This window comes from Schistocerca piceifrons, chromosome 6, assembly GCF_021461385.2.
Source record: "Schistocerca piceifrons isolate TAMUIC-IGC-003096 chromosome 6, iqSchPice1.1, whole genome shotgun sequence".
NCBI classification, from domain to species: Eukaryota; Metazoa; Arthropoda; class Insecta; order Orthoptera; family Acrididae; genus Schistocerca; species Schistocerca piceifrons.
In genome coordinates this window covers 58,120,110-58,146,717 of record NC_060143.1, presented here as the reverse complement: position 1 = coordinate 58,146,717, position 26,608 = coordinate 58,120,110, and the positions used below count along the sequence as shown (strand labels likewise).

Sequence of the window (26,608 nt, the reverse complement as noted above, 5' to 3'; positions counted from 1 at the left end):
ACTTTTTGTGTGGTTTGCTTCTATACTTCATTGTAATTATTCATGAAAAATGCTGTCGATAGTGCATATATTTTTCCAGAGGCATCTTTTTATATTCTGTTTCTTTGATATTACTGCAGCTATGTCTGAAAATGATGTAACGAAACGCGTCAATAATTTGAGACCGAGATCTTCCACAAGTCATTCTGAGCCTATTCTGAATGGTCGACTGCCTCATAGACGGAGGCATTTCTCTATCAGTGGAAGTTGCTATCGTAGTGAAAGGCGAAATCCAGATTTCTTTATGCATCAATAGCTCCTAAAATATAGAAAGCTCTTAGAAGAGACAGACTTGTCTATTATGACTGTCTTAAAAATAATGATAACCGAAAATACGAATAATTATTAAGGGAACCTTTGGAATGATTTATTTAACCCTGCTGACCACATGAGATCCTGACGACATTATTGCATTGCCTGGTAAAAAAAGTGGAGCACACGAAAAGGAAGGAGGGACCGAAATACAATTTCACGGGTTGATACGGTATGTTATTTCAGTGATTATAAAATCGAATCAAATTGGCAATAAAAACTTGGCAGTATGAGCCACTTATCAGTACGACTTTGCACCCTCTCTGGCCTGGATACGTGCAACGATTCGGTTGAGAAGGATGTCGTAAGACCGTTGTATTCTCACTTCGGCAAGCCGGCCCACACATGATCAGAATGGTCATTGAAACAACCACTCGGACGGTGCTGACGACCGACTGTTCTGTCAGTGACAGGGCAGGGCAGTATCTAAACATCAGGCAAATAGTTTATAGTGATGCGTGCCATTTGTGGACGAACATTGTTTTGTTGACAAATAGCACCACGATACTGCCGCATGACAGGTGACTCATGAGGACGCATGATTCGCTGTTGTAACGTTGTGTCGTCAGAGTTTCCTCAATAGCTACTGGACCTGGAATCATAGCCGATGGCTCCTCATACCATGACGCTACGAGTAACACCGGTGTCCTTCTCCGAAACTGGAAGAATGGGACGGCTTCCTCTTCCCAGGTCGGCGCCATACTCACCGATGTTGGTCATCCGGGATAGCGCAGAAGCGCGATTGATCGCCGAACGCTGGCCGGAGTGGCCGAGCGGTTATAGGCGCTGCAGTCTGGAACCGCGCGACCGCTACGGTCGCTGGTTCGAATCCTGCCTCGGGCATGGATGCGTGTGATGTCCTTAGGTTAGTTAGGTTTAAGTAGTTCTAAGTTGTTCCGTAGTGCTCAGAGCCATTTGAACCATTTGATCGCCGAACGCAATGCGACGCAGTGCATCAGCAGTCTATGCTTCCCGGTCACGACACCAATCCAAATGCAGCTGTTTGTGTTTGGTGTTAACGGCAGCCTACACAGAGGACAGTAATTCCCCAGTTCAGCTGCTGCTAGTCGACGAGCAATGGTGCGGGATTATACATAATGTTGCGGGGTGTCCATTACTCTCGGATGGCAGACGCAGATGGGAATGCGTTACGATAGGCTCAGCGTGCAGAGTGACAATCCTGCCTTGTGATGGTCAGACGTCGTCGATGGAACCTTGACGACGAATATTAAAACCTTTACGTTCCAGTGCTGTCCAACATTGGGCAATTGTGACATGCGATTGCCCCACAAATCCGAGTGTTTCACGACTCGACCATCCGGTCACATGGAGAGCCAAGATGAGGCTCTTTTCGAACTCTGTCAGGTGCTGATAACATAGTCTCACACAAGTACGTGGCACTTACATGTTCTTCGCAATCACCGCTCAATATCAGATACTGTCCGCGTCTTTTATACAACCTACCAGGCCTGGTAACACCAGTAAACACGAAAAACTCCAAACAATTCTTGTGGCCGTTCTTGCGGCCACAAAAAATTGGAACTTTAATGATTTACATGCCCGCAGATGGTGTGGACGTGTATGAAATTACATTGACATCCGACCACGTCTTGTGCGTGCTTTACTTTAATTTTAAGTCTGCAGGCTTTCGTAGCCGTTGTCACTGAAGTTAAAATCTTCTGGGTTCTTAGGCCGCGTCATGTTTCTTCCAAAACGATCGACGTTTCGACCCCTCTGCTGAGATCTTCCTCAGTATCTTCTGGTGTCCACTACTGCTAGAACACAGTGTTCTAGCAGTAGTGGACACCAGAAGATACTGAGGAAGATCCCAGTAGAGGGGTCGAAACGTCGATCATTTTAGAAGAAACATGACGCGGCCTAATAACCCAGATGATTTTAACTTCAGTTTACTACTATTGTCAGGCAGAGTATGTACGTAGCTCGACATCATGTGTGAGCTGACTTCCAGGTCAGCATTTAGTATTTTACTCAGCCAGTACACAGTTTTCTCTAAAAGTGTTACGCAGCTGACTTAATGTACATTGGCTTAAGGTATACGTAATTGTGATTAGGTTTTCTAGTATAAGTAAGAACATGAATCACAAATCCTGAGAATAGACCTAAGAGATCGAAATAAAAACACGTTACTAGGACAGCTGAATAACTTCGATACTTAACTTACCGGAAAATGAATTACCCATAATTTGATATGATTAAGGGGAGCATTTCAGAAGATGGCTCTGAGCACTATGGGACTTAACTTCTGAGGTCATCAGTCCCCTAGAACTTAGAACTACTTAAACCTAACTAACCTAAGGACATCACACACATCCATGCCCAAGGCAGGATTCGAACCTGCCACCGTAGCAGTTGCGCGGTTCCGGACTGAAGCGCATAGAACCGCTCGACCACCGCGGCCGGCCATTTCAGAAGACTCAGATCAAAACTGTTCCAAATCTTCACGTTCAAAATAATACAGATAGTGAGGAAATATAGATGCTTCGATGGAATCTTAGACTGACTTGATACCACCACATTAGAAACGAGGACGTTAGACGAAGTTATGGCGTCGCTTCAATTACGCATAAAGTGAGGGGAGCCGGTTTCCGCTGGTAAATGAGGCAAAAACTCCAGTGGACGACCAATTTAGCAGTGCACCGGCATCAAGTCCGACGTTGACTTAAAACATGAGTGTACCAACAACAGAGCGATATGGATGGGATATAGTAAAACACTAGAACCCGTACTTGCAGAATAAACGCGAAGAAAGAGACATCAACGTCCCATCCTTTATCCCTTACCTGTTACAGAGGATGTATTGCATATAGTCGAAAGACGTTTAGGATGCCCTGTATATAAGCTGTAAACAGTCATTTTTTAAAGGACTTGAAAGTCGCCTTTCACTATAAAACCATTTTCCTCTACTGCAATGTCAAGTGGAATAATGCAAATTGCAAAAGCATAGAGTACAAACATAATGACACATCATCCCATGCTTATAGCAGTTATATTGCATAATGAAATATTACTCACATTGTGCTTCCACACATGTCCAAACCTTAAAAAACATCCGACTTGTATCGATGTCGTCATCACGTCCATATTTAGGTGTTTAAGTGCAACAATGGGTCTACATTAATCGTGGACGAAGCATTGTAGATCATAAAAAGGGCACAAATTGTACATGGTGTTATTGCAGTGCTATCAGCATGTACGGTTCAGACCATTTTCACGAGGTACGTAGTCTCGTTCTCGATTAATATAGACGTATTCTTGCACTTAAATACTCAAATACGGACGCGATGATGACGTTTATGCATGTCACATATTTTTTAAGGTTTTGACATGTGAATGGTATGTTATTTTTTTGCGGTTTTATTTTATGCACGGCATGACGAAAGTGTCATTCCGTATGTACGCTACGTCTTTGTAATTCTCTGTAGTCCGCTTGATAATGACTACACGGTCGAAATTAATAGTCAAATTTATAAATAAGTAATTTTACAGTCAAAAGCGATAATTATGATATTTGAAGAATGTTACATGATTGTGAACGCGAGCTACGATAAGTTAATCTGTACACAGTAACCTACAACAGGAACCTGAGTAATGGCAAATTGCATTTTATTATGAAAAATGGTATTGTATGTTCTTCTGTCTTTATTAAACTCGATGGTATGCATTTGATAACGGATCTGTATATTCTGAAAACTGTAATTTTTTGGTGTGCAGCAATAAAGGCAATTTACGCTTGTGTATGGTATCACTTACTGTGATGAAGTACTTTCAGTTGATTCAGCTTTGTCATGTGATTCAATGTTCTTTTATTCAATTAGAAAATAATGTGGTGACGACATGACAATTGTGCTGTCGTACACAGGAATAAAAGCACTTGTTTGGACAACAGTTTCTTGAGGTAGCGCTGCGAACGTTGGCTTGGGATTCAATTGTTTGCTATAAAACAATCCCATGTGTCGTACATAATGCTCATTCAAGATCTCGCTTATTGCCTGAAGTATTCATTTCCAACCACTGGCTCTTTATTTGAGAGCAATGACTCCAGGTTCTTCAACCACGTTTAAAATCTCGATCCTAAAGGGTCCTGACACTATTTTCGAAGTCACTTTGAGAGACGACAGCAGCCTTCATTTTTGAAATACAACTTAGTATCGCAGGTAAGGAATCACTATTTATGGGGAATGTAGGCTTTTCAGCTACAGCAGTTATTGAACCGCAGTGTAAAGACTTTTTTGTTTTTCGAGTGGCTATTTTAAAGCGCCGATCTCTTCAACTCCCGATGTTTTAAAGAAGCCCACTCCGAGATAGGACTGCAGATCGGTGAATGTTATCGGACAACATTTCAGACGGGATCCCGTAACGTTTTCCCAACAGGTATTGAATTTTTAGTAGCGCTGCCAGCCCCGTCTGGGGCCCGAGAAATTTCGGGCAGAACGGTAGCGTGGGCGTCGTATCTGGCAACGGCGACCTCCGGGGCTGGGGAGGGGGAGGGGGGGGGGAAGGGGGGACGCAGACGCCTCCTCGCCGGCGGCGGCGTCGCTGAGCGAGGGTGGAGCGGCGGGGGCGGCGGCGGCGGCCTCGGCGTCGGCGCTGGGGGTGTGGCGCTCGGGGGTGGGTTGCGGGGGCTGCAGGCCTGGTGGGACGGCACGAGACGGGGCGGTTGAGATTAGTGCCACGGGGAGCCGGCCCCGGCCCCGGCCCGGAAAAGGGGTAAAAAAAGAAGCCCGCCAGGGGGAAAGAGCTTGCTGCGCAGGGAAGGGGGTGAGGGGATGGGTTGCCCATCAGGGGGCTGCAGGGGGGAGGGAAAGGGGTGGGGCTGGGGCTGCAGTGGAATTAGGGGCACACCGCCCTGCCGCCGCCGCCAAACTTGGCCGGCCAGGGCCGGACCCTGCTGGTAGACCTGCCGGCCGACGGACCGGCTGTGCCTACCTCGCGGTTCTTGCCGCCCTGCGCTCTGCCCAACTCACACTCGACGTCTGGCAGTCTGTGCTGTGAGTGTAAGAGTGAGGACGCGAGCGGCGCTCAGTCCAGGCGTCACTGGCGCCGACTGAGCGGTGGAAGAAGGCGGGGGCGAGAGGGGAGGGGGGGGAGGGGCAGCAGCGGACGACAGCGCCAGCTGCACTAAATACTGTAAAGAACCTTTATCAGTTTATTCCTCCTCACCTGAATAATGTAACCTCTTCCAGGAGTGCTGGTCCTCCAAAATTCGCAGGAGATCTCTTATGAGATTCGGAAGATAGGAGATGAGGTACTGACGGAAGTAAGCCTGTGAAGATGTGACGTGAGTCGTGCTCGTATACTTTAAGTGGTAGACTACGTCTCAGCGAGTGGCAAAACCTTCACCTTAGATTTCTGGTTTGGCACACAGTTTTAATCTGCCACGCAGTTTCGGTGCGAATATTCATAAAAACCGGCACAGCTCTGCGTTTATTGCACCACACCTGGTTTCATTGTAAAGAACTTTAGGTGAAACTGTACCGGCGACTCAAAAAATACTTAATCGCCAGACAAAGCGGTAGAAGTCACATGCTAGAACACGAAGAGCATATTGATTCACTTAGCCCACCAACTGGGACTAAAACAAAAATGGTTCAAATGGCTCTGAGCTCTATGGGACTTAACTTCTGAGGTCATGAGTCCCCTACAACTTAGAACTACTGAAACCTAACTAACCTAATGACATCACACACATCCATGCCCGAGGCAGGATTCGAACCTGGGACCGTAGCGGTCGCGCGGTTCCACACTGCAGCGCCTAGAACCGCTTGGCCACGCCGGCCGGCGGACAAAGACAGGCCGACACGCTTGGATCTTGGGCACTGCAGAACAAAATTAACATTGACCGTACTAAAGCAGCAACAGTACTGTTTTCCAAGAAACGACCAATACTAGATACGGTATTAGCGTTATTATGACATCGGGATTCTCTGGTTAAGGGCAAACACAACACCTTGCAGTTCGGCTAGGACTTCTTTTACCACCCACGTCACGAAAAAGAAAAAAGCAACACAAATTAGGTGGGCGTTAATACCGCTGTTCGTCAGCAAAGACCCCATCCCGTCAACAAAACTCTATGAAGCAATCGTTAAACCCACCATATCATACGGTAATGAAGCACGGAACACAGCTGACAACACTAACGTCACAGACGCTACAAAACAAATACTTCAAGTGGACCTTGGGCTTCCATAATGGACAAGTACCAGAGAAATACATAGGGTGCTACAAGAAAAATACCTTATCGAAAAAAGTGAGTCACAAAATCGCAATTTTTACCAGGACAATTAGACAATTGGAGCAAGTCGGAACAGTACACTCCAGACCGTGGCATCGACACAAAGTGTCTACCAACTAGAAAGCGCTCGCAAACGGCACGTCTTTAACCTGTACCTACTGCCACCCGCAAGAAAAAAGCATGCAGCGATTATAACAAAAAAAAAGGCTCGAGCACTATAGGACTTACCATCTGAGGTCATAAGTCCGCTTGAACGTAGAACTACTTAAACCTAACTAACCTAAGGACATCACACACATCCATGCCCGAGGCAGGATTCGAACCTGCGACCGTAGCAGTCGTGCGGTTGGTTGGTTGGTTTGGGGAAGGAGACCAGACAGCGTGGTCATCGGTCTCATCGGATTCGGGAAGGATGGGGAAGGAAGTCGGCCGTGCCCTTTCAGAGGAACCATCCCGGCATTTGCCTGGAGTGATTTAGGGAAATCACGGAAAACCTAAATCTGGATGGCCGGACGCGGGATTGAACCGTCGTCCTCCCGAATGCGAGTCCAGTGTCCAACCACTGCGCCACCTCGCTCGGTGCAGTCGTGCGGTTCCGGACTGAAGCTCCTAGAACCGCTCGAGTATTAACAGGTTTATGTATGATGAAAATGACTGTCTATGACAGCAACCAGTCACGTAATATTGTATTAATTCACGCGTACTATGATCACTGGATTGTGTATTCAGCGCTTCGTCCGTCATCTGGCGTCTAATTACGCTTAACGTAAAAACAAAACATATGTATGCACTATATAATGAAATATGCCCTAACTTGATATATTATAGAAGCCAACAGTAAACAGGCAGTTGCAGTAGGTCAAGTTTATTCAGATTTTATTTTACTTTACAGAGCAAGAAAGTTTTTTGTCTTGACGTTAAACGCAATAAGGCACCAGGTGATGTGCAAAAGCCAAAAATGCGTATTCTTAACACACTTTTACCAGTAAAAACATGTAAATCATAGTATATGATTGGTAACATTCATAGACATATAGCTACATTTTTCGCTACTGTCACGGACAATCAAGAGTCAAAATGTCACACTGCCAGTTACAAAACAGTGGCTCTAGTTGTGAGTCACCATTCGTAAAGTCAAAGCCTACTGCAATTTTTAAGTTTTGTTAAGTGTACAACTTCACATTTATTTACATCGAATGCTAAATACCAGTTTCGGTACCAGGTTGAGTATTTGTCGTGATGTGATTGGACATAACAACATTTCTTGTCGAATATAATTTCGTCATAGACAACCACATCAGCCAAGAAAAGCATGAAATGGCAATTATATCAACCGCTAAGTTATAAACGTAAAACATGGAAAATAATTGTGCTATTTGACAGTTCCCGGTACACACCAACTATCTCATGTGTGTGTCTTCAGCTGAGTTTGCAAACGACCTATTGCGTTGTAACGAGATTTCTCGGTTCAGACCCAAACCTAACAGCAGTCCGGTCAAATCAAGCCGCTGTAATGTGATACCACTTCGTTCTGTTTCCCTTCCCCTTTATATTCATCGTTATCTCGCTCTTATTTATTACTTTTTCCTGTGTTAATAATGCAGCTTCATTATCCAGCAGGTTTGCTCACATTTCTTGAGCCCTATCAGCATTTACCAAATAAATCTGCTCAGTGTTTTTTAAGAGTATGCTCTCGTATACTCTCGTCACCATTGATGTAATTGACAAAATGCGGGCAAGTGCTCTCAAAATGTATAGTGCTGAAATATCTGGTCGCCTTAACCACTTTGGCTATGCAAGCCCGCATCCAGGGCCGATCCAAACATACATGTGTCACATAGTCACAACCCTTATGCTAGCACAATTAGAGATTCCCGCACAGGGAGACAAATATTATATATCGTCATTTTAGTTCGTTGATGCATGGATTCATCATTTATGGTTACAATGTCTGCCTGTATTGAGTGTGTCTAACTTCACAACAGTATGGCCTTCAGACATGCATGCTCGTCTGAAGGAACACACCACTCTCACTGACTATTACAGCTGTGGTAAACATTACAAAATACATTAGCACTATGCGACGATGCGTGCGACGCATGACAGATTGTGCCGGACAGGCTCGAACGCGAATTTCTCGCTTATTACGAGCACATACCTTACGACTTTGACTATCCGGGCCCGCCTCCAGGAAAGATTCAGACTTCCAGGATATGACAGATAGCGAGAACCCGTCGTTTCAGCCCTCGAGAGCATTATACAGCGAAGATGTGGGCACTTTATAAACACAAACATTGCAGCCATCAATGATGTAACAGACAAGTGTCACAGATGTGAACGTTCGCGCTGTTTTTTCCTGATTCCCAAAAGAGGACACTTTTATGCACACCGATCTCCGTTACCAACGTCATCCCCATGCGCACGTAAGACGTAACACCCCTTTTATTTTGCGAACGGATCCAGATATCAAATGGCTCTGAACACTATGGGACTTAACTTCTGAGGTCATCAGTCCCCTAGAACTTAGAACTACTTAAACCTAACTAACCTAAGGACATCACACACATCCATGCCCGAGGCAGGATTCGAACCTGTGACCGCAGCGGTCGCGAAGTTCCAGACTGTAGCGCCTAGAACCGCTCGGCCACTCCGGCCGGCGATCCAGATATCGACACGAGTTTTTCGGCAAATGATAGCACGCTAAGGGGCACCTATTTTGCTACGTAATAAAGGATCTCAAATCTTGTATCGATCGAGATATAGAATGATGTACTTTTTTTAATGGCATCTGGAAGGGCTTGAAAAGATAAATACTGTGATACAAGCCTTGATAATTTTGAAATTGAAACTCTTCGCAGAAGAATCCCAGAAATATTTTGAACTTGAAAACACGCTAATGCCAGGCTACGTCGTTGTATAAAGTCTTTCGACTGTTCACTTCTCTGCACTGCAGAACTAGTATGAACTGTGTTGTCCATCGGCAGGTCATTTCTGCTTTATCACATATGCATAGCGACATCTACACCAATGAGGAGAAGTTACACATGCTGCTTTTATAAGGCGAATGTCAAAAAAATTCCGTCGAAACGGTAGTGGTAAACTGCCTGAAGAAACTGTAGTTGTTTCCAGAAAAAACCTGGAAAAGGTACGCACGTTTGAAACAGACTTTTTAAGCCCCATCTGATGTGCCAGAAGCTAGAACACGCCGTAGTTCAATATCCATAGCTGACCCTGTATCTGTGTCGTATTGGAAACGAGGTCTTATCTCAGTAGCGAAAGCCTGTCTTGCTGCATATAACTACGGAGCTTGGCATCTGAATTCTGCTCGGCGTTGTTTACACCACAATGACTGACACTGACCGCATTGCTTTCCAATTTTAGCGTATTTCTCGGACTCTTTTGCTGAAGGTGTCAACGCCAATACTAACAAGCGCTGTATCACAGTGATAACTGCCTTTTCCAGAGCTGTTGAATGCAGTAACGGAAAATATACAGTTATTCCACCTCGCGTAGCTGCGCGGTCGGCGCGGTGGATTCACAAGCGAAAGAACCCCGGTTCGATTCCGAGCTGAGTCGGAGATTTTCTCCTCTCGGGGACTGGGTGTTCACTGTCCTGACATTCGTATCGTCATAACTGTCGTCCCGAAAGCCTAACAGAAAAGGTACAGGGTGTTTCAAAAATGACCGGTATATTTGAAACAGCAATAAAAACTAAACGTGCAGCGATAGAAATACACCGTTTGTTGCAATATGCTTGGGACAACAGTACATTTTCAGGCGGACAAACTTTCGAAATTACAGTTTACAATTTTCAACAACAGATGGCGCTGCAAGTGATGTGAAAGATATAGAAGACACCGCAGTCTGTGGGTGCGCCATTCTGTACGTCGTCTTTCTGCTGTAAGCGTGTGCTGTTCACAACGTGCACGTGTGCTGTAGACAACATGGTTTATTCCTTAGAACAGAGGATTTTTCTGGTGTTGGAATTCCACCGCCTAGAACACAGTGTTGTTGCAACAAGACGAAGTTTTCAAGGGAGGTTTAATGTAACCAAAGGACCGAAAAGCGATACAATAAAGGATCTGTTTGAAAAATTTCAACGGACTGGGAACGTGACGGATGAACGTGCTGGAAAGGTAGGGCGACCGCGTACGGCAACCACAGAGGGCAACGCGCAGCTAGTGCAGCAGGTGATCCAACAGCGGCCTCGGGTTTCCGTTCGCCGTGTTGCAGCTGCAGTTCAAATGACGCCAACGTCCACGTATCGTCTCATGCGCCAGAGTTTACACCTCTGTCCATACAAAATTCAAACGCGGCAACCCCTCAGCGCCGCTACCATTGCTGCACGAGAGACATTCGCTAACGATATAGTGCACAGGATTGATGACGGCGATATGCATGTGGGCAGCATTTGGTTTACTGACGAAGCTCATTTTTACCTGGACGGCTTCGTCAATAAACAGAACTGGCGCATATGGGGAACCGAAAAGCCCCATGTTGCAGTCCCATCGTCCCTGCATCCTCAAAAAGTACTGGTCTGGGCCGCCATTTCTTCCAAAGGAATCATTGGCCCATTTTTCAGATCCGAAACGATTACTGCATCACGCTATCTGGACATTCTTCGTGAATTTGTGGCGGTACAAACTGTCTCAGACGACACTGCGAACACCTCGTGGTTTATGCAAGATGGTGCCCGGCCACATCGCACGGCCGACGTGTTTAATTTCCTGAATGAATATTTCGATGATCGTGTGATTGCTTTGGGCTATCCGAAACATACAGGAGGTGGCGAGGATTGGCCTCCCTATTCGCCAGACATGAACCCCTGTGACTTCTTTCTGTGGGGACACTTGAAAGACCAGGTGTACCGCCAGAATCCGGAAACAATTGAACAGCTGAAGCAGTACATCTCATCTGCATGTGAAGCCATTCCGCCAGACACGTTGTCAAAGGTTTCGGGTAATTTCATTCAGAGACTACGCCATATTATTGCTACGCATGGTGGATATGTGGAAAATATCGTACTATAGAGTTTCCCAGACCGCAGCGCCATCTGTTGTTGAAAATTGTAACTACTGTAATTTCGAAAGTTTGTCTGCCTGAAAATGTACTGTTGTCCCAACCATATTGCAACAAACGGTGTATTTCTATCGCTGCTCGTTTAGTTTTTATTAACGTTTCAAATATACCGGTCATTTTTTAAACACCCTGTATATAGTTCCATTAAAAAAAACCTCACTTGTTTCTGTATCTCGGTTGACCTCAGTGTTCAGAACATTATTCATATAATACACTACGTGCCCCTCAGAATACTGTCAGTTGCAGTTGCGTTACGATATGTGGAACTGTGAGTCACCCTTTGCAGCCTCTCTTCTTCCGCTGACTGCCCTTATACACTCAGGTGACAAAAGTCATGGGATACCTGCTGACCGTGTCGTGCCACCTTTTGCCCGGTGTAGTGCAGTTACTCGACGTGCACGAGCTCAACAAGTCGTTGGGAGTCCTCTGCAGACCTACGGAGCCATGCTGCCTCTATAGCCCTAAATAATTGCCTAAGTGTTGACGGTGCAGGATTGTGTGCACAAAATGACCTCTCGATAATGTCCGGGCGGTCTGGGTGGCCAAATCGTTTGGTCCAATTGTCCATAGCGTTCTTCAAACTAGTCGTGAACAATTGTGGCTCGGTGACACGTTAGGGAACATGAAGTTCATGAACGTCTGTAAATGGTCTCGAAGTAGCCGAACATAACCATTAGCAATCAATGACTGGTTCACTTTGGCCAGAGCAGCCAGTCCAAACCAAGTACATACACAGCCTACACTATTATGAAGCCGCCACCAGCTTGCACAGTGCATTGTCGCCAACTGGAGTCCATGGCTTCGTGGGGTCTGCGCCACACTCGAAGCCTACCACCAGCTCTTGCAAACTGGAATCGGTACCAATCTGATAAGGCTATCGTTTTTCAGTCGTCTAGCGTCCAACCGACAGTCACGGGCGCAGTTTAGGGGTTTCAGGCGATGTCGTGCTGTTAGCAAAGGTACTCGTGTCGTTTGTCTGCTGCCATAGGGCATTAACGCTGTGTTTTGCCGCACTGTCCTAAAGGATACGTTCGTCGTACGCCCCACACTGATTTCTGTGGTTTGTTAACGCATTGTTGCTTGTCTGTTAGCACTGACAGCTCCACGAAACCACCGCTGTTCTCGGTCGTTAAGTAAAGGCCGTCTGGCACTGTTTTGTCGGTGGTGAGATGTAATGCAACGATGTTGGTATTCTCGACACACTCTTGATATTGTGGATATCGGAATACTGCACTGTAGTTCCTTCTTTAGACTGTGGCACAGATGACGAAATGGTAGATATCGAAATAGATGACAGAGGGATAGAAAAACAATTAAAATCGCTCAAAAGAGGAAAGGCCGTTGGACCTGATGGAATACCAGTTCGATTTTACACAGAGTACGTGAAGGAACTTGCCCCCTTCTTGCAGCGGTGTACCGTAGGTCTCTAGAAGAGCATAGCGTTCCAAAAGATAGGAAAAGGACACAGGTCATCCCCATTTTCAAGAAGGGACGTCGAACAGATGTTCAGAACTATAGACCTATATCTCTAATGTCGATCAGTTGTAGAATTTTGGAACACGTATTATGTTAGACTATAAAGACTTTTCTGGAGACTAGAAATCTACTCTGTAGGAATCAGCATGGGTTTCGAAAAAGACGATAGTGTGAAACCCAGCTCGCGCTATTCGTCCACGAGACTCAGAGGGCCATAGACACTGGTTTCCAGGTAGATGCCGTGTTTCTTGACTTCCGCAAGGCGTTTGATACAGTTCCCCACAGTCGTTTAATGAACAAAGTAAGAGCATATGGACTATCAGACCAATTGTGTGATTGGATTGAAGAGTTCCTAGATAACAGAATGCAGCATGTCATTCTCAATAGAGAGAAGTCTTCCGAAGTACGAGTGATTTCAGGTGTGCCGCAGGAGAGTGTCGTAGGACCGTTTCTATTCACAATATATATAAATGATCTTGTGGATAACATCGGAAGTTCGCTGAGGCTTTTTGCGGATGATGCTGTGGTACATCGAGAGGTTGTAACAATGGAAAATTGTACTGAAATGCAGGAGGATCTGCAGCGAATTGACGCATGGTACAGGGAATGGTAATTGAATCTCAATGTAGACAAGTGTAATGTGCTGCGAATACATAGAAAGAAAGATCCTTTACCAGTTAGCTACAATATAGCAGGTCAGCAACTGGAAGCAGTTAATTCCATAAACTATCTGGGAAGAGGCATTAGGAGTGGTTAAAAATGGAATGACCATATAAAATTAATCGTCGGTAAAGCAGCTGCCAGACTGAGATTCATTGGAAGAATCCTAAGGAAATGCAGTCCCAAAACAAAGAAAGTAGGTTACACAGTACACTTGCTCGCCCACTGCTTGAATGCTGCTCACCGGTGTGGGATCCGTACCAGATAGGGTTGATAGAAGAGATAGAGAAGATACAACGGAGAGCAGCGCGCTTCGTTACAGGATCATTGAGTAATCGCGAGAGCGTTACGGAGATGATAGACAAACTCCAGTGGAAGACTCTGCAAGAGAGACGGTCAGTAGGTCCATACGGACTTTTGTTGAAGTTTCGAGAACATACCCTCGACGAGGAGTCAAGCAGTATATTGCTCCCTCCTACGTATATCTCGCGAAGAGACCATGAGGACAAAATCAGAAAGATTAGAGGCCACACAGAGGCATACCGACAATCTTTCTTTCCACGAACAACACGAGACTGGAATAGAAGGGAAAAGCGATTGAGGTAGTCAAGGTACCCTCCGCCACACACCGGTTAGGTGGCTTGCGGAGTATGGATGTAGATGTAGAAATTGAACTTCGTAACAATTTCCGAAAAGGAATTTCCCATGCGTGCAGCTCCAAGTTCCATTCCGCTTTCAAAATCTGTTAATTCCCCTCGAGTGGCTTGAATCACGTCGGCAACCTTTCGTGAATGACCTGAGTGCAAACGGCAGCTTCGCCAATGCACCGCCCTTTTATAATATGTGTGCGCGATACTAACGCCATCTGCATATGTGCATATCGCTGTTCCGCGACTTTCTTTACTTCAGTGTACGTTGCGGTGGAACAGCACAGTTTGTGCGGTGCTGTATATTGTTACACGGGGTGGCGGCCAGCTTGTTCCGGGAAGAGCCGGGAGCCGAACCGGCGGCCCGCCAGCCAGTGGCGTGGTGGCTTGTTTACGTTTGCGCGGTGCGGCACTGCAGCAGGCGGCAGGTAGCCGGTGGTGGCTGGCGGTGTTTTAGCGGCTCGTAGCGCTCGGCGCGGCCTGGCCTCGGCTGACCCCGCGCTGCCAGCCGGGGGCCGGCGCCGCCCCCCGCCCCCCACCCCCGACCGCCGCCCCCGCCGCCCATCGCCGCTGCCGCTGCGGCGCGCGCGCACACAATTATTTCCGTAAAATATAAACCGGCCGTGGCGGCTGGCGCGGCGCGGCCCGGCCAGGCCAGATTACGCCCACGGCAGGCGCATGGCATGGGCTGCCCAGGCCAGGGATCCAGTTTCGCTCTGCTCCGGTCTGCTCGTGGCTGCGCCGCAGATAAAACAGCGCCGCGCCGCGCAGCGCAGCGCAACGCAGCCCCAAAAGCCGGAATAAATAGAGGCGTGCGTGCGGTCGCCGCCGGCGCAGCACTGCGCTGCGCTCGCCGCATTACAAATTTGTTATCCCTTCCCTCCTTCCCTTCCCTCCGCTGTCCCGTCTGTGTCACTCTGCGCCGCGGCGCGTCAATGATGTCGGCTGCGATAGAGAGCCCCACTGTAACAGCGTTCCCGGCTCTAAAATAACCACGCAGAACGAAAGTACATCAACAAATAGTCGCTGATATTCTCTTCTCTCTCTCTCTCTCTCTCTCTCTCTCTCTCTCTCTCTCTCTCTCTGTGTGTGTGTGTGTGTGTGGGGGGGGGGGGGGGGGGGGGGGTAATGCGCAGAGTGAAATATAAACTAACAGGACAGACCTCGGGAGATGATTCGCGACAAGACTAAGAACAAAAAGTTCATATCCTCATATGCTCGAAAATGGATTGTCAGTCTGGAGAAAAGTAATTACTAACCTCAGGCGCGGATCCGAAGGGGCGGGGTCATGAGCTACATGAAACACCCACACATCCCAAAAAAATGTTTTAATAGGACAAGCTTACATATTTTTGGCCAACGGTCTTGCCGCAGTCGTAAACCGGTTCCTGTCAGCCAACCGAAGTTGAGCACTGTCGGTCTTGGCTAGCGCTTGGATGGGTAGCCGTCGGGGTCTGCTGAACGCTGTCAGAAGCGGAGAGCAGTCAGCCCTTAAGAAGCCAACCAAATAATTCAAATGGCTCTGAGGACTATGGGACTAAACTTCTAAGGTCATCAGTCCCCTAGAACTTAGAACTGCTTTAACCTAACTAACCTAAGGACTTCACACACTTCCATGCCCGAGGCAGGATTCGGACCTGCGACCGTAGCGGTCGCGCAGTTCCAGACTGTAGCGCCTAGAACCGCGCGGCCACCCGGGCCGGCTAAAAGGCCAATCGACGAGCTCTTTGATTAAAGGGTACCGGCTCAGGTCACGAAAGCTGACAAAGGCTGTGACCACATCCCCTTCTATATATGCATCCACTGACACCTATCAGCCGTGGAAGACACGGCGGTCGGTCGGCACCGATGGGCCTTCAGAGGCCTGTTGGGGCGTAGTTTGTATGTTTTGGCACACACTGGCAAACCAGAAAAGTGTAGCACCCAGGGGAGGAGAAGACAAAATGAAATTTAAATGCTTACAACACGGAGTCAGGTTTACAAAGAAGTAGGTGGTACGAGCTCACATTCCAACCTGTCGTGCCTTCATGCATGCAGTGAATCTCTTCACTACCACAACAGTAAAAAAAGTCTGAGTAATCGTTGCCAGCGTCACCTTGAGTCACAAAACAGGGTCAAAATTACCACTGCTAGTAAACATACAAATTTACCACTTTCAGAAAGATTCCGAGATCCGACAACTGGACAGGAAAGTGTGGTCTGCACTGCTGCCACCTTCAAGTGGTTCTTAATAACGTTCACTGAAAATTTCCACTAAACTCAAAACAGGATAACAGTACAAAGTCAGAATGGAAAAAGTCACAAGAAACACTACATCTTGAGTTTCCTCAGAACAGGATTTAATTTATTGGCTTGAGTTTACATTCATCAGACACCGCCACCAGCTAGCTACCAGGCACCGGAGAAACCGGCCGATTGAAACCGATACCGCGTCTGAATAACGGTATTTTTCGGTGCTTGTTTGGTCTCACTTATAACAGGTTTTTTTTTAATTTTGTACTAATAACCGCGCAAAAAATCTAAATGGCAGCACTGCCAAAATTTTTCGTTATTGAGTACACCTTGCGAGGTGCCGGGGCTAGCAGTGTATTTAACACTAAATTCTAGAATCTACATATGTGAATGATGCTCTAAGCCCCCCCTATTCTAACTCCGACTTTTGCTGTTGCACAAGGATTAAAAAATATACGTGAACTGACTGTAATCAACCCCGCAAGTGGAGTAGAAAAGAGTTTGGCGCCTGCAATAATTTAATTTGATAAATAAGTTAAATAAAGGAAGGTTACATTAACGTAGTGAGAAATGATGGGTTGCTCTACCGATTAACAGAATGAAAGTTCTGTCCAAAATAACAATACGATTTATTAAGACTAAACACAAAATAATAAACAAAAACACATGAAACATTTATAATACATCAAATTGGATACTCAAACGCTGTGAAGGTGAAGTTGTCCCTAAACTAGATTGTGAGGTTTATGACGAAGTGGTATGTGGAGCCAATTCCTTGCCACTCAAATCTTAAGAGAGACACACAGCTAACCCAACATTAATTGCTACTACTCAAGACAGAACAAACTTAGAAAAAGAACAGGCGCGCTCTGCTGAGCTCTGATTATCACCTAGGAAAATCCCTATCTGCCGGTGCTGCGGACATACATTACCAAACTATCTTCCTAACTGCCAGAACACGATCTGGTGTACCGGAGGCGATGGCTGGTTGCTTCGACGTCCTCGACCGAAAGGCGAGAGCCGACTACTAGAGCACCCATACAGGCCGAACACACAACATTCCCGCCCCCACGATAGTGGCTGTGGTTAAACGTTCCAATCAGCCACTCGAAAACCGGCAGAAAATTCCACTCCATTGCCGGAGCACTCCCATTCCACCAATGGAGATCCTTGGCGCCAATTTCTGCGCTGATTTTGCTACGTCACGGAGCTATGCCCTGAGCAAGCCAATCACAGTTACTATTTTGCAGAAAGCGCGGGAATTTTCCCGCCGCAACTGCCTGGGTACACAAGTCATTCCCACGCCTCGCTGGTAGCCCGCCAGAAAGTGTTTTCGCTAAGATTCTGCGAAGTAACGGAACCTCTAGCCCAGCCGCTACTTCAGACCCCTCTGGGCGTGTATTTTGACAATGTCGGCATCTGCAAAGCATTCTCTCGACTTCCTCACACCCGTCGGCTTAACCCTTTCCAGATCAGCAGAGCCCGCCTGTCACCGGACCACCCGGGTGACGAGAGACGCTGCGTGGGAAGCCCCCTGGGAAGGAATAGCAACTTTTCACCGCATGCAATTAGAGACGAAAATCGTAAGATAGAAATATGAGATGGGGCTCATGCCACCTCTCAACCTTTTTCTAAAAAAGTAGTGTTATACGTAAAATTTTCATTGGTTTAAACTACAGCGTTATTATAGAAAATGGGGAAAGCTATCAGTGACGTTTTGATAGCAATTCCGACCGAAACGCGCAAAAAACATGTGGCATAAGAACTCGTACAGAATAATGTCCCTGATGCCGTGTGTTGTGGCTTAAGGTATGCATGTACGTGCAGCGAGCAAGACCTCTTCCCACCTGGTCTATACGGCAGTTTCTCGCCGTCGTCGCCGGACATCCGTTGTACTGCAGAATAGAATCAACCCTAGTCTGGAAATATTTTTGTGAAGTGACGTAGCAATGAAGTACAAAGTTCCATTTGCTGCAAAAGATTGAATATTTGCTTGTCATTTCGATGAAATAATAAAGTATGGAAATTATTGTAAGAGTAATAGACTAAAAACTTAACAACAACTCACTTATAGTATACAATAAAAATAGGAAATAGCTGAGCAACTTCCTTTGGCTATATAATATGCCTTTATCTGCATGTAGCCTTTGAAAATTTTATTCGTAATGCCACAACAGCGGTGCGATCCCCAGTTACAACATGATTTTAGAGCAGAGTTTCAAAAAATTAGAATACTGATGTTTTTTGTGATATTCAAGCACTTACAATTTTTCGACAAAAGCAGCGAACAGTAGACGGACTAAGCTTCCTTTCATTTCCCTATTTAATTTAATGTTTTGATTCTGTGTATCTTGGATGTTTCAATCTTTGTTCGGCTTGTACGTTTATTACAGCAAATAATGGGAATGAAAATCGAAAATCATTTATTTCAGAAACCTAATATTTAGAGCTGCTTTCATAGTTAGATTAAAATGGCGTGGAAAAAATCCGATGCAATCGAAAACCGGTTACTACTACTGAGGTATTTGCCCATCGAACATGTGCATGTTAACCCAAAAATGTTTAGTGAGAATTCTACATCTGTGCATGATAAAACACGCTCATACACTATTGCCTGCTTCCATTAACAGTGCGCCCCCTCAAAGTGCTCCTCTCTTCCCCGATTTTTGAGAAGTTCATTTTCAGCTTGTGCTGGAAGACACCTGCGTTCATGGAAAACTTGCTACCTCTTAAGTCAATTTAACAGGTTCACACTAAAAATAGGTTTCTATCAGTGAACCTATATTATGAAACGGCTATAAAAGAAATTTTCTACCAGTTGCAGGTTGCCTAGCTAACGGTTTCCAGGCGCCACAAAAATTTTGTTTTCACTATTTCATACAATTACTGACCGAATTTAAAAATTCAAAATGCTGCCGTAATCTAACCGTTCAGAAGTATCATCTTAAGTTAAGAATTTAACACAGTGATCCAAGTATTCCAGTTAGGACATGTGGGTGTGTGTTGAGGCAGTGCAGTGCTAGATTATATTCATCCAATATTCGAAAACGAGAGCACCTAACGACATCCAATAAAATTCGAAACCACCTCGAAACTTTTTCTTGCTTATACCGCCCGTGCTCCCCGCCTGCCCCACAAAAAAAAGATATAAAAGGTTACTGATTGTTACATGTTAGCTGTTCATGCAGTAATGGCGTTTTAATTTTTTAGTTCTATACTACGAACACTACGTGTAACACATTTTGCAGACATTGTCCACGTACTAGGTATGTTCAAAAAATTCCGGAACATTCGTAATTTCGCGTCAATTGTGTTTTGGGTGAGTTGGAGCGAAATGCGGTTGGCATTCCTACACACGCTTGTGATTAATGTGAAACTGTCGGAAGTTTCATTGTTGTATGTCTGTTAGTTATTGTTCAGTGCTGCATTGTGTAAAACGTTGTGTCGGATAGAAGGAGATTTTCACTCTGCAGCGGAGTGTGCGCTGATATGAAACTTCTTGGCAGATTAAAACTGTGTGCCCTACCGAGACTCGAACTCGGGACCTTCGGTAGCTCAGTTGGTAGAGCACTTGCCCGGGAAAGGCAAAGGTCCCGAGTTCGAGTCTCGGTAGGGCACATAGTTTTAATCTGCCAGGAAGTTTCGTTGTGTCGCATAGTTTGCAAATATCGAGACGAAAGAGTCAGAAGAGCAACGCGTCTGCATTAAATTTTGTGTGAAACTCAAGAAAATCTTTACAGAGACGCAACAAATGGCGCAGGAAGCCTATGGTGATGAGTACTTAAGCCGTACTCGGTGTTACGAATGGCTCACACAGTTTAAAAATGGCCAGCTGGAAGTTACAGATGACCCTCGTTCAGGATGCCCTTCGATATCTACCGACATCGCTCATGTCAGGAACGTTAACAAAATTGCGCGTGCTAATAGAAGAGTGACTGTCCGACAGTTGCAGAAGAATGTAACATTTCAATTGGATCATGTCAGGAAATTCTGGCACAGTGTCTTGGGATGCAATGTGTTGCCGCCAAGTTAGTCCCACGGCTCATAAGTCAAGACCAGAAAGACGTTCACCTCGCCATCTATGAAGCTTATGGATCGCGCAAATGAGAACTAGATTTTCCTTAAGAGAATGATAACTACTGACGAGATGTCTGTCTACGGTCGTGACGTTGAGACCAGGTTAATATTCACAATGGATCGGGAAAGATTCTCCAAGACCAAAAGCAGTTCGTAGGGTCATTCAAATATCAAAGCCAAGCTGATACCTTTCTTTGACTTCGAAGGGTTAGTTCATCACGAATTCGCGCCACAGAGACAAACTGTTAATCGATGGTACTATCGGGACGCGCTGCGTCGCCTGCGACAAAATGTGAGAAGCAAACGGCCTGAAATTTGGCGAGACAATTCATGGCTCTTGTATCACGACAACGCAGCCGCACTTTCATCCCAGCTGGTGTGTGACTATTGTACAAATATCAAAATCACTGTGCTGCCTCATCCTGCTCCCCAGAAATGTTCTCTGCGAACATTTTTTATTTCCAAAGTTGAAACCCCATTGAAAAGACGAAGATTTGCAACAATAGACGAGATAAAAGAAAATTTGCAGACGGCGCTTCGTGGGATCCAGCAAGAGGCGTATGAAGGCTGCTTCCGGAAGTGGAAACGGCGTTGGGGGCGGTGCATCGATTGTGGAGGAGAATATTACGAAGGAGACCATGCACAATAAGTGAAAGGTAAGCGTAGAAAAATTTTGTGGACCAAGTTCCGAAATTTTTTGAGCAGACCTTGTATACCACGGGAAGTACGTGCAAAATTAAATCATTTTACGAAACATGGTTCCGGAGATACCACGTCATATATACTGAGATGTGAAAAAACAGTTTTTTTTTAAAAAAATAGCAAATTCTCCAGAATACCCTCATTTAGCTTTGACAATAATTTCGTGTCGCTCATAAATTGGACTCAAAACACAGAATTTGTGGTAACAAGATATGTATAAAAAGCTTTTAGTCTCTTTTCAAATTTCTGAATGTTGTTGTTGTGGTCTTCAGTCCTGAGACTGGTTTGATGCAGCTCTCCATGCTACTCTATCCTGTGCAAGCTTTTTCATCTCCCAGTACCTAGTGCAACCTACATCCTTCTGAATCTGCTTAGTGTATTCATCTCTTGGTTTCCCTCTACGATTTTTACCCTACACGCTGCCCTCCAATACTAAATTGGTGATCCCTTGATGTCTCAGAACATGTCCTACCAACCGATCCCTTCTTCTGGTCAAGTTGTGCCACAAACGTCTCTTCTCCCCAATCCTATTCAATACTTCCTCATTAGTTACGTGATCTACCCATCTAATCTTCAGCATTCTTCTGTAGCACCACATTTCGAAAGCTTCTATTCTCTTCTTGTCCAAACTATTTATCGCCCATGTTTCATTTCTATACATGGCTGCACTCCATTCAAATACTTTCAGAAATGACTTCCTGACACTTAAATCTATACTCGATGTTAACAAATTTCTCTTCTTCAGAAACGCTTTCCGTGCCATTGCCAGTCTACATTTTATATCCTCTCTACTTCGACCATCATCAGTTATTTTGCTCCCCAAATAGCAAAACTCCTTTACTACTTTAAGTGTCTCATTTCCTAATCAAATTCCCTCAGCATCACCCAACTTAATTAGACTACATTCCATTATCCTTGTTTTGCTTTTGTTGATGTTCATCTTATATCCTCCTTTCAAGACACTGTCCATTCCATTCAACTGCTCTTCCAAGTCTTTTGCTGTATCTGACAGAATTACAATGTCATCGGCGAACCTCAATGTTTTTATTTTTTCTCCATGAATTTTAATACCTACTCCGAATTTTTCTTTTGTTTCCTTTACTGCTTGCTCAATATACAGATTGAACAACATCGGGGAGAGGCTACAACCCTGTCTTACTCCCTTCCCAACCACTGCTTCCCTTTCATGTCCCTCGACTCTTATAACTGCCATCTGATTTCTGAACAAATTGTAAATAGCCTTTCGCTCCCTGTATTTTACCCCTGCCACCTTTAGAATTTGAAAGAGAGTATTCCAGTCAACATTGTCAAAAGCTTTCTCTAAGTCTACAAATGCTAGAAACGTAGGTTTGCCTTTCCTTACTCTTTCTTGTAAGATAAGTCGTAAGGTCAGTATTGCCTGACGTGTTCCAGTGTTTCTACGGAATCCAAACTGATCTTCCCCGAGGTCGGCTTCTACTAGTTTTTCCATTCGTCTGTAAAGAATTCGTGTTAGTATTTTACAGCTGTGACTTATTAAACTGATAGTTCTGTAATTTTCACATCTGTCAACACTTGCTTTCTTTGGGATTGGAATTATTATATTCTTCTTGAAGTCTGAGGGTATTTCGCCCGTTTCATACATCTTGCTCACCAGATGGTAGAGTTTTGTGAGGACTGGCTCTCCCACGGCCGTCAGTAGTTCCAATGGAATGTTGTCTACTCCGGGGGCCTTGTTTCGACTCAGGTCTTTCAGTGCTCTGTCAAACTCTTCACGCAGTATCGTATCTCCCATTTCATCTTCATCTACATCCTCTTCCATTTCCATAATATTGTCCTCAAGTACATCGCCCTTGTATAGACCCTCTATATTTGTGAATACTTTTCATAAAAGCTGAAATTTTTATATGCGTAAATAGTAAAGAGGAATTTTCCTGCTATTTAATAGATAATGCTGTACCTTGATCGAAACGTGTGGGTAAAGCGAAGAAAAAAAATTTTTTGCTCAAGGCGAAACCTATCCAAATGCAAATTTATTCGTAAGGAGATCCGGACACAAGAGTTAGATTCAACCATAAGATGAATACTGGACGCTATTTTAACGACTTGCATGTCGCTCAGTGTTCGTGAGTTCCAACAAACTTTAATATTTAACGTGTTAACTAATTTGTAAAACAATTTGACTTTTCAGACTGTTTTATACGTGGGAGTTCGATTCTTTAAGGAATTTTTTGGGGGGGGGGGGGGGGTTATTTACCGATAAGAATCACTCAGAATACCTTTTGCTACTGATATAACAGGACGATAGGTTTTTAAACCTTCGCTAACCGGCAATGGATAAATGTGACTGAGCCTTTTATATGCTACTTGTGACTGGTTGTGATATTCCAGCTATAATTCTTGTAATAAGAGAATTAAGGGGCTCCGGAAAGGCTCAAAATCATGAAAAGTTCAATTTTTACTTTTTTGGATTTTCTGAATCTGCAGACTATTACCTTTTAATAGATATATAATTTATTCAATTCCGAAGACTACAACTATTTTTAAATTTTTTTTGAAATGTGTTCTACATAGGCGTGACCCACTGTGGCGCTGTTAAACTGCTGTCAAGTGGTGTTATTATTAACGTCCGTGTTCATCAGGTACATTTTAGTGATGTGAGATAAAGTATGTGTTGTGGCTAACCTGTGATGGTTCAATATATATCGCTGGTGTAATTGTCGATTGTTTCATGTTTATTAACTCTGTCGTTATCTCGAAAATATTCGTAATTAATTCTGTTTCTTGAGTCTCTGTTTTGTTGAAGTATAATAATGAGTAAAAGTAAAGTTATTAGAAATCCTCTGAAGGCTTTTAAGAAAAGGAGAAATGTTGGAAAGCCAAAGGTATGTGTTATTACTGTAAACAATAAAGACGATAACCAAGTGAGTGAACCTATCCTCTCAAGTACACCTGCCCATAGCAGTCAAAGTGGGAAAGAAAATACTTCACAGAAGAAGCTTGGTTCAATGAGTGAAAACTATGAATGTTTTATGGGCGAATCGGATGTGAATGAAATATTTGATATGTCGGTTCTCAAAGGAATTTTGTCAAACAGTGTAAGATGTATTCATTGTAGTGAAGTTGGTCTGGAACTCTCCATAATAAAGCACGTAGGACTTGCTAGTGAAATACAACTGAAATGTGATAAGTGTTCATACATGACCACCTTTTGGAACAGTGTTGCAGTAACTGCAACTGAAGGAAATGGTAGCAAAATCTACGAACACAACAACGAGCGATGCTTGCTTTAGACAAGGAACGTCTTCGGGCTGCAGACAGGGCTGTAAAGAGTCTAGAAATACAAGCAAGAGTAAACAGGAGGAGGAACAAGAGTAAGCTGGAGGAGGAGTTTGCAGAGGATGAAGATAATCCATCCTATGGGCCTGGAATGCACTAAAAAGTTAATCCAATCTTTGTCGCTCGATTCCCAAAACTTTTATTTTCTCATACTAATTACATGTTTTCTAAGGATCTTCCAAACATATTTGTTTCAAACTTTCAGTAAATGCTACACAGTACCTTCTGCATAATTTAACACAGCCTTTTTCCAAAAAACTGTATATTTTTGAATATATACATAAAAGATTGCAAAAAAATGTTGTGAATTTTCATTACAATTGAAAAAAAATCATCTTTAATAAGTGAACTAAAGTTTTGTAAAATCCCTGTGTTAAGTTGTAGCCCATATTCCAATAAATAATCTGTAAAAAGTTCAACTTCCTACCTCAAATACTTTGTGAGGAAAGATGTAATTTATAAGCGTTATTTTAACATTGCAAGTATAGGGCGTTCCGGAGCCCCTTAACACGGGTGTCTCGAGACTGGAAGTGCTTCCCTTTTTGGGAAACCTTAATTTTTTTTTTAAGTCAGCTGCGTTATCAGCACTGTGTGTCATTGTTACAGGCACCTGAAGCTGGTTCGCCGCATCACATTTCCGCCTCTAGAGCTGGCCTCGCGGGCCGAGCCGGCGGCGCGGGCCGCGTGCCCTCCGGGGTCACCGCTGGGCACCGGAGGTCGCGCGTCTCATTATTAATCCCGTTTGCGCGCGTTATTTATTTCCACGGCTGGGGCGGCTGGGGCGGGGCCCGTGTTTGCGTGGCGATGGCTGCGACTTCGGCGCGGCTGCTGAATTATGCAGCCGCACCCCCCCCCCCCCCCCCCCACATGCCTCCCGCCCTTCGTTGGCCTCCGTCACGCCGGGTCGCGTCTTGCCCCTGGCTCTCCGATACCTCCTCGCCGGTCCCCAATGTCTGCTCTACTGGGCGAGTTTCTCCACCCCGTCGGCCTCACGATAGCAACATCCGGCATTCCCGATGTATTCGAAAGCCTCTAGCGCTTGTCTCGGCACTTGAATTAGCAACAGTAACAACAAGGGCATCGGCGACTTTTTCTACGAGACATGCTGCCAAGATTGTTTAGAGTATGCTGCAGAAGCTTCGCTGGGAAGTCCTTAAACATCCCCCACACACCAAATAGTCTTTACGCGTTTGCCGCCGGATGACGTTGGGCAAATTCCACAATATTCCTTCAGAGCAACTGTCCGACATCTTCAGGTCGTTGAACCTTTCTCGTGTCTAGATACGACTGACGCCCAGTATATAGAGCAAGCGCGCGAAGAATGCGCAGGCGCGAAAATCACGCATGCGCAATTATTTGCAGATAGATGGTGCCACGCTCATACGCCCTCTGCCGAAAATCGCAGAGAGGCCTTCCTTTGCGTGCGCTGTACTTTATGTTTGCTAACAGTGCGGGCAGACATTACTCACTAAAAAACCGCACTAGAACAATGTTATGATGAGTCTGTCAGCGAAAAATGTTGATTTTCTCGTCGTGATTTAATAGCAGCCATTGCAGGGTTCCAGGCTGTTCTCAGCTGAAATCCCACATCCCTGTTGAAGAGATTATCAGCTGTACGGATATGTATTATTTCCCTAATGATGCCGGCATCATCTTTCTGGGAGTGTGTCATGAAGGAAGCAATACAGATCCGTACAGCTGATAATCTCTTCAACAGGGATGCGGGATTTCAGCTGAGCATAGCATGGAACCTTTCTTTGGCTGTTATTAAATCACGACGAGAAAATCAAGATTTTTCGATAAGAGACCCATC

The 26,608-nt window shown here is 45.0% G+C and overlaps 1 protein-coding gene across 1 annotated transcript in view; it reads left to right on the top strand.

The window, feature by feature from the left end:
* The window catches only part of LOC124803141, a 624,995-nt gene extending 599,464 nt beyond the window's left edge, over positions 1 to 25,531 (top strand). Inside the window, exon 5 of the mRNA XM_047264321.1 lies at positions 25,402 to 25,531. Within this exon, the coding sequence (XP_047120277.1) occupies positions 25,402 to 25,531 (130 nt within the window). The remainder of the gene's footprint in view (positions 1 to 25,401) is intronic.
* Positions 25,532 to 26,608: the final 1,077 nt, after the last annotated feature.